General features: G+C 39.1%; 1 protein-coding gene across 2 annotated transcripts; it reads left to right on the top strand.

Annotated features, from left to right (window-relative positions):
• The first annotated feature begins 6,331 nt into the window (after positions 1 to 6,331).
• On the top strand, positions 6,332 to 19,203 carry LOC129367294 (neuronal acetylcholine receptor subunit beta-2-like). Of its 2 annotated transcripts, XM_055041631.1 has the most exons (8): positions 6,332 to 6,533; positions 10,244 to 10,389; positions 13,317 to 13,361; positions 13,451 to 13,560; positions 13,697 to 14,223; positions 14,835 to 15,304; positions 16,426 to 16,571; positions 17,384 to 19,203. In XM_055041631.1, exons 1-8 carry the CDS (start codon positions 6,488 to 6,490, stop codon positions 17,397 to 17,399), a joined length of 1,506 nt encoding a protein of 501 aa, XP_054897606.1. In that variant the 5' UTR covers positions 6,332 to 6,487; the 3' UTR covers positions 17,400 to 19,203. The 2 variants fall into 2 exon arrangements, with proteins under 2 accessions (XP_054897606.1, XP_054897607.1); XM_055041632.1 differs by lacking the exons at positions 6,332 to 6,533; positions 10,244 to 10,389 and adding an exon at positions 11,463 to 11,508.
• The last annotated feature ends 1,922 nt before the right edge of the window (positions 19,204 to 21,125 follow it).

Genomic DNA, 21,125 nt, shown 5'->3' on the forward strand with positions numbered 1-21,125 from the left:
ACAAACACTGCAGTAATTTATTTATTTTTGCTCAATAAACTGTAACGTTAATGGTAGCAGTAGCTCCTCATGTGGCTTAAGGATCACAGTTTAACCCTGTTGGCTTGACGGATATCCAGCAGGAGGCAAAAAGCTTTTACAAGGAGGTTGAACCATAAAAGTGCACCGCTAAAGAAAATACTTGTTCTTAGTGTTGTGTTTAAATACAATAATGGAAAAGCTGTGTGAGAGGAGAAAGGTGCTCAAATAACCCAGACAAGCACAGCCTTGAGACGAGTATAGAGCAAAAATTCACGTAAGGGTTTTGAGGAGATTCATAAGTCAAAAGATTTTAAAAAATGAGTTCCCAGAGTTTGGAAAGAGTGGAGCAGCACACAATCCAAGGTACTTGAGGTAAAATCCAAATTCAGAACTTGATGTTTCTCTCTCCAAGCTTTATGGAGATGCTCATCTTATTTTCCAGCAGGACTTGACACATGAGAATCCAAGGCAGGGCTCTTCAACTCCGGTCCTTGAGGGCCAGTGTCCCTTAACTTAGTGACGTTCAACACGCCTGAACCAAATGACCCGCTTCCTCAATGTACAGTTCAGTTCCTTCTAATGACCTCATTATTTGCCTCGGGTTTGCAGAAGCAGAGGCAAATCTAAAAGTTGCCTGGCACCAGACTTAGAGGCCCGGAGTTGAAGACCACTGATTTAAGGAGTGGCATCAGTAGATTGATCAGAGACACACCAGACCAATACACCCAACTTTAGAGATTTGTTTAATCTGAATCTGTTTAATAAATGAGCTTCACTTTCTGAAATGAGTGATGACACGATATTGAGATGTGCCTCTGTCTTGCTAAAAATAAAACATCATGCATTCGATTATGAAACAGGCTCTTGCCTGGGCACCAAGTCATTATGTTTATCTAACCCTACCCCTAACCAGGAAGCTTGTGCTGCAGTCCAGCTAAACAGCGCCATCTGGGAGACCGTTTTTGTTTCTACTCTCTTATTAATGCCAATTTAAAACCTTTTGTTGTAACATTTCTTTTGAAAGCAGTTTTATACTTTAAATTAAATTCTTCACTGATTAGTGAAGAATGTTTTAGGATATTTAAAAAGACCTCTGACATGTACTGAACAGCTTTTGTAGCTTTTTAAAATTCTTACTGCACTGAAGAGCAAAGATTTATAGATGATAGTCAGAAATTTGTATTTAAGGTTTTTATGTTATTTCCATTGTTCACTTGATCTGTGAGTCACTTTTCTGCTTTTAGGTCCTACTAAACTTCGTAATCACTTTAAAATAAAGCCTGTAAAACTTCAGATCCTGCTCCTAACTCTGTTGTCTTGTGACGGATCTTGAGCAAGTAGAGATAAAAGATGGATGTCAAGTTTATTTGAAGATAAACATGAGCAGCTTTCATTATGTTTTGATGATATTTTTGACATAACTGCAATGTTGTCTTTGCTCAATCAGCTGTTCTTTCTATAGATGCACGTTTTCATTCATGACATCTAAAGAAATGTCGTCTCATGCTAGTTGACCGTTTTTTACGGTACGGATTTATTGTCATAAAACACCCGTGAAAGGCTCTGATTTATGCAATTTGAGACCAGACAAACATAGTTTTCACTTGTGGCCCCAGACTGAACCCAAGCGGAGCGCACAATAAAGCTGAAAGTATTGGAAATATAGGCCAACAAATTAGAGGGGAGGGAAAATGAGATTGTGCTGAAAAGTGTGACGTTTCTTTGCAGCATCTGCTCCACAATAACTAAACGGGGTCTGAAGAAGCATGTCTTCTGTCTTCTGATGTTGGACTTAAACATATTAGCTATGATGGTGCACCTCGACTCAGGGTATTATTGCGTTACAGTCTATATTGTTGCAAAAAGATTCAATAAAATCAAACTATTTCCAATATGTCAACTTGCAGATTCTAGAAAAGATTGATGCTTATGTTTTTGTGTGTTTATCTTTAAAATAAAAATAACTTAACCTTGCTCTAATTCAGCTGAATATAAATGCCATTTAGGATTAACTGAGTTAATCAGCATTTCTGCCCTCTGGTTTGACCTTTTCAAAAGCATAATTTTCCTCAAATAAAGTCATTTTTATGAATGCTTAGACTCACCCTGATCCTTCAGCTTTTGAGCAGACACCGAAAGATTTTGGGTCAAAACTGACCAGCATTTGCAGCACTGAACTTTAAGTTTAGTTTTATCAGACTGCATGATTCTCCAAAACCTTTTTTCCCCTTTAATGGAAGAAAAAGATTACAGACCCATGTGATGACTTATAATATTATTGAAACGTTAGTTCATTTCAGTAACGCCATTCACAAAGTGAAACCCTAACTACTATGAAATAACTTCATAGAGAAACTTCTACTAGACATTTAATAGAAAGAAAGGCATTCTGGGAATCTGAGATAATTGTTTTTGTTCTTCATAAAAAGACACAGAAGTCTGCTTTCTGGAAAAAGTACAAAAGCAGTTCTCTTGTTTTTGTCACTTGTCACATATTGGAGAGTCTAAGCCTTTTGTAATGAAAAATGCCAATCACACCAGTAAGCTTGATTGGACGGACACCCAGCCAGTGTATGTAAAGTCTGTCATCTGCCAGACCTTTCAGACTTAGAGGGATAACCAAAGCATGCTCTGGTTAAATTTGACAAGAGTTAGCCTAGTCAAATAGGATCAAATTTAGGAACATCAGTTCCTAAAACTACTGGACATCAGTTTCTTGTTTCGGGAGGGAAAAAACAAAACAAAAAAAACCCTTAAAATTCACTCAGAGGGGTTTTTAACGTGGTAAAACATCCTCAAATGTTAACTACTGGACAATGTTACATGGAGTTACTGAATAAATTAAAAGATTAAACTAATCAGCATTTTTTAAACACTGGAAGTGTTTTCTTGTTTAGGTAAATGTATTACCTTCCTAGATCTGAATGAATGAAATAAATATGAAAATTATTTCCACCTGTTGTCTATTCCATTTGCACAACAGCAGGTGATATTGATTGTCAATCAGTGTTGCTTTCTAAGTGGACAGTTTGATTTCACAGAAGTTTGATTTACTTGGAGTTATATTGTGTTGTTTGAGTGTTCCCTTTATTTTTTTGAGCAGTATATATATATATATATATATATATATATATATATATATATATATATATATATATATATATATATTGGCATATATATATATATATATATATATTATATATATATATATATATATATATATATATATATAATCTAAAATGAAGAATATTGAAAATGCAAACTCGCAGCAGAGGTCTGGCAGGTCTTTCCTTAAAATTCAGAAATTATCCAAGCTGCAGCCCCCCACACAAATGAGACACTTGTTGACAACATAAAAGCTGGAATCTAATTCACTGATGATGGATGGCAGATCTGTATCGGTGCACTTATCATGTAGGTGGTGGTGGTGGTGGGGGGCGCTTAATTCCTCTCCGTAATGAAATCCATCTGCATCTTGAGTTTGTCACAACATCCCACTCCTGTCGACGTGTCTGACTCAAATCCACATTTCCACATTGTAATCGCCAACCCTCAAACTGAGGCGATGGACGTCAGTAAGCTAACCTCAGATCATCTCTGAACAATTATCAAGTTGACCTGCAACCAACCTTCGCATTACTGCTTTTTAAACGCAGAGTGACGACCTGCTGTGACCAACAGCTGATTGGAAAAAAAGAAAGGAATGACAGAAGAAGGAAAATACTTCTTCCTTCTTCTGTTATTCCTGAATTGTTAAGGTTCTCCAAGTTGCTCCAGCTGCAGCCTCAGTGAATCGATAACAGTTCACACAGGTTTTGCTTTGCATCGTTTTTCACAGTTGCTGTTAGGCTTATGACTTGTCCACATTTTTTTCAACCGCACCTTTTTCTTCCAGTGAAGTTTTTCATTGCGTCTTTTATGGGTAACCCTCCTCATATAAAATGTAAGTGACCAAAATCTGGAAAGCTGCAAGGTCACCGATTTACTGCACACTTCTGTTTACCATATAAAAAGTCATCGGTCTTATGTAATATTTCAATTTTTATTGAAACTAAAATTAGTTTTTATAATCTGCAAGCCAAGATCACCAAAATTAAATAAACATTTTAATTGTGAGAAATGAATCTAGAAAATACAAGTCTTACTTTTTAAAGTGAAGGACAAAAATGCAAGTTTTCAATGCAATTCTAAACTACTAAGATGCACATGTCAATATAAAACTATTATATTTATAACAGGAAACAGAACAGACCAATGAAACAAAAAAATAGAGAGAGAAAAGAGAGCAACAAACATAAAACATTACTGTTGTAGCTACTCACCTGTTTTATGTATTGATTGGTAGCAAATGCATTGTGTCCTGAGTGCAAGGCGACAGAAATGGCTCGCCCTATCTCTGCTCTTATTTCTCACCCCGAAATCTGCACGGATGAGTGGAAAGTGATGACGGAGAAGGAGACTTAGTGAGTGAGTGTGCTGTGAACTGCCATGAAATGTGGCAACCTTGTGCCAGTTAACTTGACTGAAGCAGACACGGATTTCCATTAAAGCAGATTGAAATCTCCACTGGGCCGTGTAAAGGCTGGTTATATGGCCTCATCCGGGATGGATATATGCACATCCAAACTACGTCCATAAAGTCACCCAAGTAAATCTTCTGTTTCCTGATCTGGAGGTACGAATCCCATGTTTTCATTAAAAGTAGAAAAAGACAGAACATTTGGAAAAAGCAGCATGAAAACATACCCTGTTATCAAGACACTTTTGTACTTTTGAATCCGAGATGTTTTGAATCCGAGATGTTTTATCCATATGCAGAAGAGCTCTAGAGAAGGTGCAGAACTTTCTGCTCTATTCTGCTTTGAGCCTCTGAGCATGTTCAAATGGTGAATGTGAATCTCCTGAATGGCTCCAACAAAGAGCTGAAGGTAAGAAGATCTGGCCCAGGCATGATCCATTCCTATTGGCTCAAAAATAAACCAACATCTGAAGACAGAATGGGACTCACTTTTAATGACTGACCAGTTCTGAACAGTCCGGAAAATGAAATAAAAACCCAAAAAGGAACCAGCCCATCTAACTATAGGCAAATGAATCAGAATGTCTCTCAAGCTCCTGTCAGGTATAATGGTGAGTAAAATAAGCTGGAGTCAAGTAGTCTCGCATGCTATTTTCACACCAGGACTTCAGAACTTGGACTGCATGGTGGTCTAATTGGTGACACTCTTGCCTTTTAGCAAAAAGGTCCTGGGTTCAAATTCCAACCCGGGGTTTTTCTGCATGGAGTTTGCTTGCGTGGGTTTTTCCTGTGTGAGTTGGTTTCCTTTCCCTGTGAATATACATGACTGATAGGTTATTTAGTCTGTGTAATTTGTCCCTAGCTGTGTGTGTGTGCGTGTAAATTGGTTGTCTTTTCTGTGTGTCCCTGTGGAGGACAGTCCAGAGTGCGCCCCACCTGGCACCTGATTGATGGTGAGTGGAAAACTAATTGCTCCAGAAACAACTTGCTGGACTAAACGTCCTCTGAACTGGATTGTTGAACCTTTATCAAACAGAAAAGAGAGAATGTGAGAGAATATCAACCTTTGTTACCACAAGATTATCATTTGACTCATCCTCCTTTTTATATAAAATAGAAAAATAGAAAATATAAAAATGTGTTTTTAAAATAAAAGCTCTGTTGATGTTAATCTAAATTGCCAGATTCCTTGCAAAGGTCAAAGTTGTAAATACACACGCGCACAGACGCACACACGCACGCACGCAAACTAAAAGTCAAGTGGTGACTGCTCATTCTGAGTGAGCTCAGTCCCCTCACTGAGTCTCAGTGAGTCTCAGTGAGTTTGACTCCAAGCGGCTACAAACGGTTCTGTTCGTCGGACCTGATAGCTGAAGCGCGCTCCCGGTGCGCGCCGCGGGTGCAGCGAGAGCGCGTCTGAGGCTTCATTAGAGATCCGCAAACTTCCGCCGGTTGAAGATGAAGCAAGTCACAGGGACAGAAGTTTGCTTTTGACATTTCTGGAGACAACAGCGACGCCAAAGTGGATCTCATCTCTGGCTGTTTGATCTGGATCGACGTTGTGACAGTGGCTGCTTGCGGCGGGAAAAATAATTATAATGAAAATATATAGGCTATATATATATAAATACAGCGTGGCTTTTGACGCCCTGAGATAAAGCGACTTACAACGTGTTTTATTTTGACAATCAATTTTTAAGGCTGCGAACCCTTTTTTTTTTTTGGTCTCCATGTTCCCATGCTGTCCTTTTTAATATTCTAAAAAAAAAAAAAAAAAAAAAAGAAAAAAATTCAAGAATCTAAACCCGAAACTGTGGGAAAGAAAATCCCATTTCATCGCGATGGACTACACAGATTGAATTTTGTCTTTAAATGGACTTAAATTTCTCGTTTTGAAGAGCGCCGTCGGAAAGTAACAAGTTTTTTGTGCCAAGAAGCGGGGAGGAGATGACACCCAGCCCTTTGTTCCTGCTCCTCATTCTGTCGCTTACAAGTAAGTCATGTTCGATTCCTCGCATTGAAGCATAAAAAAACAACTTTACGACGGAGAGCATGCATTTAGAGTCCAGCAGCGTTTTAGTGGAGAATTCATTTAGTGCTATGATCCGAGGGAGGAAACAGACGCTGACCGTGGTGCTGATGTCAATGTGAGCGCACAGATCTCTGGACTATTGCCCCCCCTCTGAACCCCCCTCCTCTCCCCCCCCCCCCACACACACCTACCTACACACACACACACACACACAAGTTTGTACATGAACGATGTTCAGGTTCTGTTTCTTTAAAATTGCACCACAGCCTTGATTTGCACAAAAATCCCTCACTTTCTTTGAGTTTTTGTCAGTTTAAAAAACAAACAAACAAACATACACACAAACAAACAAACACACACACACGCCCAAAAAAACAAAAACAAAGACACTGGGACACGCATTATGGGACTTACTGCTCAGTTTGGAATCTTTTTCTTTTTCTTCATCGTTCATTTAATAACTTTTTTTGCACTTTGGCTAAAGAAATGCTTTCAGTCACCAACTTCAGGTGCACGGTTTTAAAACTGAGACACTATTATGCCATTTTTAGAAACACAGACACATTCGTTGGCAGCAGTGCTATAGATGTGTTGAAAGCTTACATTCCAATTAACCGATTATTGCTGTGGCATGATTTCCCAGTGTTTATTTATTCTCACATTGACAAACTATCCTTTAAAGAAAATCAATCCTGGCTTAAAATAATATCTGTGAGCCAATCTATTATTTGATTGAATAATTTAATCTTAAAGTTGATCTCCGTGGATAGAAATGTTTCAATAACCAACGACTGTCTTGGTTTGTGGGGTATAAAAAGAAAGTGATGCAGAGGTCAGTTTCTTTTAGCCTCTGGGTTGGAGAAGCAGCCATAACACACCGTGCCACCATGCACTGGATGAGGTAAAATAAATATCCAGAGCTCGTTGAAGGAGGGCCCATAATGAGAGTAATGTCATAAAAAATGTTTTTTTTTTTTTTTTTTTTAACTGGATCATTGTGTTTGATCAGAGGAGACGAAGATTAAACTTTTCAGCAAGAAACACTTCAGGTGAGTCTGGTATAAAACAAGGGATGCCCACCATTAAGCCAGTGGAGATGCTGCAATGGCATTATAGCTGCTTTTAATGCATTATGAGAAAAATATTTTCATACAAATAGGAAAACCTTGACCGTAAGTTAAAGATGAGTTGCCATTAGGTCTTTCAAACAGGATTGGTACCCAAACAAAAACCTCTTTCATTTTCATCCAGACCTCCTCAAAAAGACTTTAGAAGAAATAGATTGAGTGGTTAAAGATCCATGTTGCTAAGTGTTGTCCTTTTGACAAAAAGAAATTTGCACAAAGAATTAGCGGCAGAATTTCCAACAATTCTTAATGCGAAGATGTTGCTGAAAATAATTATTTCCTAACTTAATTTTTAATCGAAGCTCAAGGTTGGGTAACATCAGCCTGGAGATGTTTTCTTCCGTCTACCTGGAAGATTGGGCAGTTGTTGTGTGCAGACTCTAAAAATATTCAAAAGTAAAAGCAGACGGGCCGTTTGAATAATTCACTGAGGGCTACTTTTGTTCATGTATCCAAGAAAGCCTCGCGTCGTTTCTCTCTGAGAGCACACTTGAGTGGCTCTCTGTTTAAAAAGAATCTCTTTGTTAATAATCTGCCCTGGATTCTTGTTTTGTGGAGTGTTGTGTTTTTGGCTTCTTTTATCACTAAACTGACACATTTAGCGTTTTCCTCTGGGTCAGAATCAAACAGCGAGGGCTTCTTACCAGCATAACTGAGTAAAACAGACAACTCACTACAGCTGATACGTTTAAATATAACAGAAAAAAAAATGGTTACGTATTGTTCTATTGGATCCATCAGGATACATATTCTCTGTAAACAGGGTTTTGAATAATTTATAGGATGCAATACTGTACAACTCAGAGAGACTGAGCAGCCTTCTGTGTCCTTTACAGTGTTGCTCTCTGTGTTTGTGTTTCCTTAAAGGCCAGAAGATTTGTGCTGGATTAGTGTTGCGTAATTGTATTTGGCACCAGTGTTCATTCAAAGCGGCAGTGTTTAACAGCAGCTGTGGTGAAATGCACAGATTGTGAACGGCAGCACTACAACTTCACTGATTCTGTCCTTCTGTGCTGCTTTAAGGCATTTGAAGCCACAAACAGCAAAGTATGAACAAGGTACTTTATATTTGAATCTGCCTTTTGATAGAAAATTCACAGCAGACGTCTCTAACAGCCAAAGGCAACCAACAAATACAATCAAATCAAAACAAGTGAGTCCACAAATTATGTGTTTGAGAACAGGAAATACAAGTTGAACACTTGTTTATTTGAATGTCTCAGTATCGTGTAATTCAAAATCATTTTTCTGATCAAAAAACCCAGCATAAAGATCAATGCATCATCGCTCAGGTGGGATTTTGACCCAATCTCTATAGAAAATGCTTTCATCCGGGACGTTCTTGTTGAGTCTTCTTTTTACTCCCATTTCAGTTCTTTTCATATATTTTAAATGGGATTCAAGACAGGTAACCATCTGGGCCATTCACTTTACATCAGGCTGTTATCATTCAACGCAAAAAGTCTGAGAGAACTTCAACCAACCTGATGGCAGTTTTTTCAGTAAAAACCTCTCTGGCAATCTGTTGTTGCAAAAGTTAATGAAATAGGGACGATGAACGTGCAAAAAAAAAAAAAAAAAATTAAATTGCAAGGGCATCTCTTTCCATGCAAACAATATAGAAAGAAATGGGAGATAATTTAGTTTTTGCTCAGTATTCTAGTTATGTTAGGGTAACTAGAATACGTCATCCTTAAGTTTAACCCAATTTTTCCTCTGCAAGCGGTACAGCAAACTATTTGTCCTTTTGGGTTGAAATAAGCTGACAACTGGTTGTTTCATTTAGCTTTAATGCATTCATTCGCCCCATTTGAACTGAAACAAATAACACCCAGCCTGACATAAAAGTCAAAACGGCATGGTGCATCTGTAACAAGAACGTCTGCGCTTGCTGCACTCAATTTGCTGAAAAAAAGAGGGAAAGACCGTTCATGTGGCACAATGAAGCAAGCCATCTAGATATTTAATGCCCGCTTTGCTTTTGTAAGTTTGCTTGACAATGGAGGCACGACGGCAGCAAATGTCACGAGACGAAAAAAAAAACAAAAACATTTTGCCTGCAAGTTATTCTGGGCTCTATTTTTACATAACCAATCATTTAAAGCTGTGCAAACAACAAGCTTCGAGAGGTTGTCTCATAGGATGCATGACTGGATTTCTGTTTGGTTTTTTTTTTGTTTTCTTCTCTGAGAGTCTGCAAAATGCTCAGCCAATCACATTGACAAAGCAAATATGGTGTAATAGTGATAGGGTTAGGCATTGATAGCTTTATTGTTCACATCCAACTGGCGTCTAACACATGAGAGAAGCTGATTCATTTTATGGGATTTTATTTTTGTAAAATGAAGCTTCCTGACGTTGCGGTTCACTGCAGGACGAGCAAATGGCATTTATCTATCACATCATTTATTGATTGACTGATGTAATATTTTCAAATGAGCTTGTGTCTGTTTTTCTCGTGGCTGTTTAGAAAAAACAACCTGCAGTCATGTGAAATTAAACACACTCAGAGTGTATTTGCTGCCTGTGCTCTTCTGCCTGCAGACAGCAGAGCAGAAAATGCTGAGGAGCGGCTGGTGAACCACCTGTTTGGACCGGAGCGCTACAACAAGCTGATCAGACCTGCGGTGAATAAAAGCCAACAGGTCACCATCTCCATACAGGTTTCCCTGTCACAGCTCATCAGTGTTGTGAGTATAATTTGTGCTACGCAATATCGTTAAAGTTGGGTTTTGGGGCAAGTTTCATTGGTACAATGAAGACCGATTATAATACTTCTGCTACAGTATGAAGATTTTATGTAGTGCTTTTGCAAAAGTTTTTCTACCCCTTCAACTTTTTCCTAATTTGCCAATAATGTGTAATAATTTTCAGGTAAGTTTAAGTTTAAGTTCTTCCACACAACAAAAAACAATCTTGTTATCTTTACGGTGTTTCATTCGGTATTTCAAAACACCAAATACCCATATAAGTGTTTCAATAAAGCATTTTCTTCTTAAGGGTGATTAAAGAATTACAACATACTCAGAAGTGTACTTGCAAATTTTATTTACTACATTAAACCTTTCATAATTTATACAAACTTTAGCTTTGTTTACTCTACCTGACAAAATCAAGTTAGCTTTATTTAGATTTTCTTTTCCATGTCACAACATTAGTAAGTACTTTGAACAAAGAATAGTCTTGCTTAATAAACATGAATAAATTTTGCAAATAGTTGCCTTTTTTTCTCAAGCTGTCCTCAAAGAGTTATACAACCTCTGTTCTGAAAAACCTCCAAGACATCACCGTCTTGACAGACTCAGCGCTCCAATAAGACCAGGAGCCAAGAGGCCATGGTAATGCTGCAATGTAAACAAGTATTTTAATATTTAAATGAGACTTTTTAGTTTTACTTCTCCATAAGTCATCTGTAAAATTTTCCAGATTTCCACAAAATGGGCCACTCTTTGTGAAGGAGAGCTAAACTTTACTTCAGTGGATCCAGATTTTTCAACTCGAGGTGATGCTGGGTCAAAAACCCAGAAATCAGGTTTTAATTTGGTGACATGAGAGCCGATCCTTTCCTATCATCCAACATAAGGCAGCATCGTGAGTAAACTATAGCAGAATGGGCTCTGCTGTTGTTATTTTTTGAAACCCTTTGGGCTCTGAGCAGACAACTTCCCAATGTCTCTGATGCAATGCATCTTTAATCAGCTGCTCTCCCTGAGCCCATCTTACACGGAGCCACTTGGACCCGGAGAGGCTGCCGAGCGTCTAATTTCCAGACGAGAACCGACTGCAACATTGTTTTTGCTACTAAAAATGTGAGCTTACCATTGTTAACACAAGAAGAGAGAAGAGGAATGGAAACAGATTTTAATCAGCTCTTTTACACTCTTGTCTTTGGTGGAATCCTTTGGGTTTTTTTATGAAACAAAACATCGAACTGAAGAATTTGATATTAAGATGATCATTCATCCTCCCACTCCATTATTACATCATGTCTGATAGGTTTCTGTTTAATATACTAGAAAAGCACCTTTCCAGACAAATAGAGTTTCTGTTGTTTCTCAGGAGGCTCCACTGAATTATGAAGACAAAAAAGTCCAAAATATAAATTATGGTGTGAGACGAGTGATTATGCAAAACTGAGTTAGGTAATATCTCTAGTATGAAATACAGCTTAACAGACTCTGTGCTGCTTTACTAGTTGTAGTTGATGAGATCTCTATAACAAACCTGCTCTGTTTCTGTATCTGACTGCATAGATATTTAATAAAAACCTATTTGGTTTAAATAGCTACACAGTTTTCATGGCATAAAATCTAACCACTGCTCCATCACCTGAACCCCCCCATTGGGCCAATGAGGGTCATTTACCTCTTCAGAAGATATGGTTACATTGCATTAACTGGATTTTTCTTTAAAAAAAAAAAACAAACAAAATAAAAACCACACATACATACACACACACACATACATATATAATCATTTCATAACAAAAAAACAGTAAAACAAGGATGGAGATGTGATCATGCAAACTTCCAAGCTCTGCATCATAGGGTCTCAGTAAAAAGGCTTGCGGGTTAGATGAAGTGACAGCTTGAAGTTGCCGCTGGCTGGGAACAAGTGTGAGTCTTCTTGCCCGTCTCTTTGAGTCTTCCCGGTGATACGTGACTGACATGTTGAGGTCGAACAGCGACAGCCCATTTGATTTTTGCATTGGCTGCAAACTCGACGCAGAACAAGAACTTGCCAGAATACAAGGCGGAATTTGTAGACACGTTCTTTTATTTGGATGTCTGGGTTTTTGTAAAACCGAATGACTCATTGATGGTCCGTCTGGGCTGTGAGGTGGTTATTTTATTTTGAAATGTTTTTTTGTTTTTGTTTTTTTTCAACCAACCTTGCTCATCCTAAGTCTACATTTTCTGTGTGTTCCTTTTTTGCAAAGAGATGAGGTTGGATAGAGAACATTTGCTAACAGTGATCTTCAAGTGGAAAGTGAGGCCCTCTAAATCATAAATATGTTTAGAGGGCCCAAAGAATATAATTCAAACTACCTGATGATGCCTCTGTGTTCCTTGTTGGGATGATGTGCTCAGCCTAATGTGCGGAAGAGCATGCCTTCATCCAATACGCTTTATATGCAGATCAAATAGTTCAGTTTTTCTCTCATCTGTCTGATTGTCTGATTACCTGTGGTCATAATGTGCAAAACATTCATTAAAAACCAACTGAACAAGAGCATAGAATTAACAAAGTTTCCGCAAATATACTGTTTTCTTAATTTTTATTGCTGTTAATAATGACGAAAATAATTTATTTTAAGTTTGAGAGATCATCTCCAGACCCCCTACTTGATGGTTCATAATTCTGACCTGAACTTAGAAAACTGTTGCTATGAAACACAGTGAATACGGTTAGAGTGATGTTATTACTATGTGTCTAAATTACTCTGTGTTTGAACTATTAAAAAATGTGGTGTTTCGACATCAAACTGTGACCTTGTGTTACGGTGGGTTGGACTTTCACATATTTTGCTAAAAAGTGCTTAAAGTCGACCAGATAAACTAAAAAATGGCAGAAATCCAATCAATGTTTCAAATAAATGTGTTTTTTTTTTCTGCAGAATGAAAGGGAGCAGATAATGACCACCAATGTGTGGCTGTTTCAGGTACTGCACAGTCTTTCTCTAACTCCCTGTCTGCATCACAGTTCATACATTTTTTGGTTTGCTGATTAGAGCGCTTGCTCTCTCTATAGGAATGGAATGACTACAGACTGAGATGGGACCCGGAAAAATATGAAGGCATCAAAAAACTGCGAATACCTTCCAAACTGATCTGGCTTCCTGACATAGTGCTTTACAACAAGTGAGTAGGGGGAAAAAGTAAACCGATAAAATGAGCTGAAGGTGCAGAGAAAATGTTAGATAACCATGGCTGTATGGTTCAACGGACAGATTGCTCACTGTTGAATATTTGTGGCTTATCTCTAAACATGTCACAGTGCCGACGGAGTGTATGAAGTTTCCTTCTACTGCAACGCTGTGGTCTCCAACACGGGCGACATCTTCTGGCTCCCCCCAGCCATCTACAAGTCCGCCTGCTCCATCGAGGTGCAGAACTTTCCCTTCGATCAACAGAACTGCACGCTCAAGTTTCGCTCCTGGACGTACGACCACACAGAGGTGGACCTCATCCTCACCAGCGATTTCGCCAGCCGGGACGACTTCACGCCGAGCGGGGAGTGGGACATCGTCTCGCTCCCGGCACGCAAAAACGAGGACCCCAGCGACATCACGTACCTCGACATCACTTACGATTTCGTCATCAAGAGGAAGCCTCTGTTTTACACCATCAATCTGATCATCCCGTGCGTGTTGATCACGTCGTTGGCCATCCTGGTGTTCTATTTGCCTTCGGACTGCAGGGAGAAGATGACGCTGTGCATCTCGGTGCTGCTGGCCCTCACCGTGTTCCTGCTCCTGATATCAAAGATCGTGCCACCCACCTCTCTGGCAGTGCCGCTCATAGGTCTGTTTAGTTTATGTTTGCTTGCTGCTCCTTGAATTGATTCAAGGCCAGACCAAACACTTCCACAATATCGATGGCCTTTGCAGAGTTTTACAGTGGTGGTTTCATGCATTTTTCAGGCACATATTCCATTTTATAGCACAGTCAAATAACTATGTTTCCTTCAGTTGTTATAAAAATGCTGTATATCATAACTGTGACTTAGAAGAAACTTGACTTTGTGATTTGACACCTTGAAATTGGACCTCTGTCTCTTTAAGAGGCTCATGTCCTTCTTAAAGAGAGGAGAACAAGAAAGAGAAATAAAAAGCACACTAATGTTGGAAGTGGAGGCACAACAAATTCTTTAAGAAAAATGTAAAACATCCTGTTCCAGATGTTGGGATGGGAGTATCATTTAAAATGATTTCTTTATGAGCTAATTCCTTGTACCTTAACACAGGATTTATGTTGTTAGAGATAATTACTTTTCAATTATGTATAATTCATGTTTTAAAGTCTTTGAATCGTGTCAGTCGAGGGCTAAGCTTCTCACCCCACACATTAGTATACAGTAGTACTAATATGTCTTTGTTTTACCCCTTTTTTCTCTTTTTCTGAACATTTTCAAGGTAAATACTTGATGTTCACCATGGTTCTGGTCACATTCTCCACTGTCAGTACGGCCTGTGTCCTCAATGTGCATCACCGCTCCCCGTCTACTCACTACATGCCAGACTGGGTCAAGCAACTGTTCTTGGTTCGCCTTGCAACCTTCCTCCTCATGAGACGCCCGGGTTCCTCCAATGTCCACAGTAAACTCCACAAAAGGCTCACCAGCAGGAACCCCGTCAGTAAAAGCAGCTTCCACAGCGCCGCAGGCAGGAGGCAGCACACCGACGGCAGACTGGGAGGAATCCCCACAGACTGCAACTCTTTCTACGTTAATGAGGATTCGGCGTACAACTGCTGTTGGATGATGGGCGACGCCCGAGACTCCCCCGACTTTGGGAGGCCGACAGCCGATGCGGAGCTGGAAGAAGCAGTGGATGGAGTGAAATATATCGCTGAAAACATGAAGATGGAAGACAGCAATGAAGGGGTGAGGAGCTGAAGTACAGAGAAATAAAGAGATAGAATGAAAATTGTCATTATATCGTCAGCTCCTCTCTTGACGCTGGGGCTGAAGAAAAGATGAAAAAACTAATTTTAATGTGTGACATTTTAGATCTATAGAAAAAGTCTGACTCTCTAAACATACAGTGTTTACAGTGCCTTGAAATAATATTCCTACTTCCTGAACTATTTTACATAACAACCTCAATGTATTTATATGGGCAATTCCACAAAAAACTGTATTAAGCAAAGTTGGGGAACATCTAGCATTTTTGGGGGATGAGGGGAATTTTTAAATGTAAATTTGAAAAAAAAAAAGTAAAGTTTAAAGTACAGTTGCATTATAAACTTAGGGGCAAAATAAAAAAAAAACTTTGCTGTAATTTTAATAAAAAGTTGTGAAATCCAAAAGCATGCCACACATTTCAGGTTTTCACTTCTCAACATTCTGTAACTTGTGTGTAATTTTCTTTTCACTTCACAAATGCACTATGTTGTTTCAATCTATCACATAAGTTTCTAATAAAATTTATCTTCAGAATACTGGTAAAAAGTTAAAAAGGCATCAATTCCTTTCCAAGGTGCTGTAATTTTGTTCAAGTCAAAGCTTCAGGCTCTCTGCGAACCTTTGTCTCAGTCTGGAACAGTCAGAATGCTTAAAGTGATGAATAAAAATAGAAATCTGGTCTTTCTTTCATAAAGATTTACCAAGGAGCTGGCACCAACCCCTTTTTTGTGGCCTTGGGTTTTTGAACTTTCCTTTCAACCGGCATGTTATGCAGCCACAGTTGATCATGACAGAATTTTTTTTAGCCAGCCTCTTAATATCAGTCATATGTTTTATAGCTACAGATATTTTTGGCAACAGACCTGAAAACCTTCATGACATCAGATGTTCAAACTCCTGTTAGTCTGTTTTTCCTATCTTATAAACCTCTCAGCAGAGAGTTTATTGTTTAGAGCAAGTATTTTAAAGTAATGTTAAAAACAGACAAACTGTTGGTGCAAAAATCTATCAAAAGTGACTTCAGGGTGATTGGTTTAAAACTTATGGATCACGTTCAAATGAACCCGTCACGACTTTTGACTTTCTGACATGGCTTCCAGATCATCGAGGACTGGAAGTACGTTGCAATGGTGATAGATCGCCTCTTTCTCTGGATCTTCATCCTGGTGTGTGTGGCGGGAACTCTGGGACTCTTCATGCAGCCTCTCTTCCAGAGCTACAACACGCCGACAGCTGATGACACAGAGTAAGTCAGGCAGACTCATTCAGATGAACTCTGACATAATGTCTAACTAGCAAGGCTCCAGTTAAAATGACTTAAAATCACATAAAATAAAGTGCTTTGAGTCTTCAATGTGAGTAACAGTTTGTCATTAGATTTAATTTCCCCACTGATTCCTAAATATCTATTTCTTCAGATCATCCATTTTATGACTGATGTGGGTAGTGGTACGAAGGAATAAAAATGACTTTTAACAGTTGTAAAGTTGCATATGAATGGACCATGAATGCATAATGACGGAGAAACAAAGCAGATTCAATCTAATATTTGCGATTAAATGTGCAATAAAATGAAGAATGGGATGCTTTCAAATTAGACAAATTGAACTTTTCAGCCCACATGCCAAACAATACAGATGGAGGAAGGCTGTGCATGCTCTTTCCTTTCCCTTAGACAGAAAGGCCGGGCAGAGCCACAATAGCAACATGTTAGATAAAATCATCATGTCATTCCAGGTCCAGACCTAAAGCCAATCCAAAATTTTTGACTAGACTTGACAATTGATGTTGACAAAATATCAAAGCAGTTGAAGAAGCTAAGAAGAATGGCCTAAAACAAAACTGTTTTTATGTTTTGGTAGAATCAAAAGTCTCGCAGGTGTAATTGTCACATTCAATATTTCATTCGCAACTCAGTAGAAAACATTCAAACAGTATCATTCAAACATTCTTCATGCCAAATACTCCCAGGAATATCTAACTCGAAGTGTTTCTTGCATAAAAAGTTATATATAGAAACACAAATGCATTTATCATGCTGTTTTTTTCTCCCTGCAGATATGGAGATTTCTAGGATTTCTGTGGCACCAAAGAGGAAACAGTCGAATCGGCATCAAAAGAAGAAAAGAAGCTGAACACTTGTCAAACGTAATTCGGCTGCTGGTCAGATCTGAAGCGCATTCAGCCTGATCGGGGCAGCCTGCTGCACTTGTTGCATTCGCAACGTTGGACTTTAAATGTGAACCAGTGTTTGTGCAAAGATTGAAGCTTGATCACACGTCCAAGAGGAAGGGCAGATTTTACAACTGATGAATTGGCCAGAAATGACTACTTTCCGACAGATTTTCATACTTTTGAACCACTGCGAAAGTTTGGACTGGGTTCAAGTCAAAGACAGACTGGTATATTCACACTGTGGCACTTGTGAAGTCATCTGCCATTTGCTACGTTGCGCATATAGAAACTCTCTGAACATGTAAGCCTGTTGTTCACGGTGAGATGATGCAGTGGATAATTATTTCTCTTCTGCCCATTCAAACCAATATTTAATGACAAACAACTGGAACATTGTGTCTTTTTCACCTTTCTTTTTTATTATAAAACTGTTATTCCACCATTCCCGTAGAGAGATCTTCATTTCCATCGTCTGTCCTACTTTGGATGTTACTTGTTCTGCTACTGGTCTCCGTCTCTGCGTTTTTCTTCTCTACTTAGTTTTTTTTGTCTGTCTGTCATTTTGTGACATGTTAAGTCAAAAAGCCTGTCAGACAATCTCAGAGTCGACTCACAAAAACTTCCCCCGAAAGACTACATGACAAAAAGTGATGTAAAAGCAGTGAAAGAGTGATTGGCTGCAGCCACCGTACCCACAGAGTAACACGTTGGAAGCTGATTTGTGATTTGAGGCTACTTTCTTAAGATTGATCCACAGAAATTATTTGACGTGTGTGCGGCACATTTTTGTAACAAGTTGGTTGTGCAGGATGTAGGACACATTACAGACAGAAGAAGTTTTGAAAGGGTCTTGTCTATTCCTTTTGTTTTTTTACCTTTTGGATTTAAACAGAGGGTAGTAGATACACTTTTTGGAACGATGCAAATGTACACAATGCGATGTTGCACGTGTAAAATATGATGATTGGATTTTAAAAGATTTTTCACTCTGTGTTCTAATACAATATGTTGAATAATAAAAAAATCAGTGTTGAATCTCTACAATGACGTGCTGACAAAATGTTTTTACTTTATTTCAGTTGTTCAAAGTGTTCCATGTATAATACACAAGCATGACAGATTTTCATTTGACAAGATTTATGATTAATCACAAGCCCTCTTTGTGAACAAAACTCCACCCTGACATGCTATGTCACGTGCAAAGTTTTTTAATCTTTGCATCACAGAGCAGGTTTCATGTCTGCCAACACTTCTTTGGTGTTAAATATTGATAGCAGAGTAAATGTGGAAGAGCTGCTGTCACATTAAGAGCCTGGGGGTGAGAAATAAGGGCACATTATGTCATAATGTAATTTCTGCAGACTCTGTAAGTATGAGTTGTGACAAGGTGACATTAAACGATGTGCTCAGGGCTCAGGTGGGCTGACAAGGTTGACAAAAAAGTGGCTAAAGTAAATTCCCACATTGGAAAATTGAACATAGCGACCAAAATGAAGGCATATGGTGTGCTGCCTTTAACATTCCCGCAGTTGTTTTGTGCAGGTTTTGATTGAAAACGTCAGCATCAGTCAGCGTGTGTGTGAAGGTTTATGAATGTGCCCATGGCTGCTTTCTTCCTGCAGATGTTGAAATGCTTCATGGGTTTGTCCTGCTCGGTCTTTAGGTTCAGAAAGTGTGTTAATGGCTGAGGTGGTGAGTTGGAATCGACAAAAACAATAAATGCTCTTTGCTCCATTGAAGCCGAGTGCTTTTGTGAGTCTGTGAGCGTCCATTTTCCAATTTATGAACCCAATCAGCTAACCAGGAGGCGCTCTATGGTGAAAATAATGACACTCTGTCTCAGAGCACACCCTGAAGACAGACAGTTACTTTTAATGCACTATTGCATGGATGAACACACACTCACACACACTGGGGATGATGGTAAGATTTAAAGGGTCCAAATTCTTTATCTCAGCAAAAGTGGAGCACTGATTTCTGACCTGAAGTCAGCACATCAGCAAAAAACTACGAGTCTCTGCTCTGGTCGACAGTTATCGACCAACCGCATATTTATTGTGGCCCCTCTAGGTTTGTGTGTTTGTATATATCGTGTGTGTAAGTGTGTTTGATATCAGCATAAGGTTGGCAGGGGAAGGACAGTGACAGATCCTTGTTGCTGTGTGTCAGTGAAAGACGGATTCAGACTCGCTGGGAAAGCCGTGTGCTACAGATTATTGCTTTTACCACATTATGATTCTGCTTGAATTGGCGAATTGCTGCCTGGGTCATTTATCCACGAAAACAAGGAGTGTTTTCTACACTCATCTTCTTTACAGTAAAAATGTTTGAGTAACTGGATGTAATAGTTGTTTGTCCGCGATAAATCAGTTTTGACCTGGAACCGCAGAGTAAGGCACAGTTGATCCAATAAGATAAGTACCTCTGGCATTTCCTCTTCAAATCATTTTGTGGAAGGGATTTTGAATAAAATAGTTTATGTTTTGTCTTATTAGAACCTCTGAAAAACAAGGAAAAACTAACAATGAATCTTTTCTTTTGAAGATGACTCCAGCCATAAAACCCTTAAACGTCGTCTCTCTTCTTCTGGGCCTCTGGTGTCATGTAAGGTCGAAAGAAAAAAGGGTTTAAATGATTTGTTTCTTCAAGTGGAAGTTAACAAAATTCAAAAGGATAAAAAAAATAATCTCCAAGCTTTCAATAATATAAGAAAATCACAGATCTATTTTGAAACAAAGAAATCTGATTTTTAACTCCATGTGAAAAAATACATAAAAGTGCATTTTAGCGCTTAAAGCTTAAAGCATAAAAGACATACCGGTAGTTGTCTTCCTTCACATGGCTGCATGGGAAACCCACGCCAGGAGCTGCAGAACGGAGGTGGATCTGATGTCTGGGAGGAGACACATGGTCAGACACACGACATATCCCTTCCAGCACGGGCTCATCTTGTGATCTCCAAAATAAAAAGAGAATGTCACTGAGTCTGAGGTTTCATTCAGGAACGGAAGGAAGGGACGAACGGACAGACACTCCCAAAAACAATGTCCAAACTAAAGTACAGATAGAAAGCAAATCTCTTTTTGCTCCAGATACTTTTTGTTCTTTTTCTGCCCTGGAGTTGACGTTGATGCTTGATGCCAACACAGCGACCAGGAGATTTAGATTTCCACGTCTTCTGCTATGTGTCAGTGTGAGCTGACATCTGAATCACGCCGGGTAATTTAGATCCTTGTGCTGCTTACATTGGCTAAGGCTGCTCTCCTTAATAAGCAGGATTTTGGACCCCTGCACACATTACCCCCCTTGATACCCCCACAGCCCCTCACACACACACACACCACCACCAACATATCCTGCGGTAAACCAGAGGGCGCGTCAGATCTATCAACCTGCACACTGCCTGAGGGTGGGAACAGCATTCCCTTCACACACTCCACAAAACTTGAACACTTGCCAGATTCCATCTTTGCTATCCATTTTCCTTCCCATCTCTTTCTACCCTGTTTGACGTCTTTAATTTTTCCCTCCTTCTCCTTTTCCTTCCTCTTTTTCTTTCTCCCTGCAGTTTCCTTCTGCTCTTTTGCGTTCTTCTGTAAATTGTGTGTGGAGAAACGGGGGACTA

Source organism: Poeciliopsis prolifica, unplaced genomic scaffold (genome assembly GCF_027474105.1).
Source record: "Poeciliopsis prolifica strain line A6 unplaced genomic scaffold, Auburn_PproV2 SCAFFOLD016, whole genome shotgun sequence".
Lineage (NCBI taxonomy): Eukaryota > Metazoa > Chordata > Actinopteri > Cyprinodontiformes > Poeciliidae > Poeciliopsis > Poeciliopsis prolifica.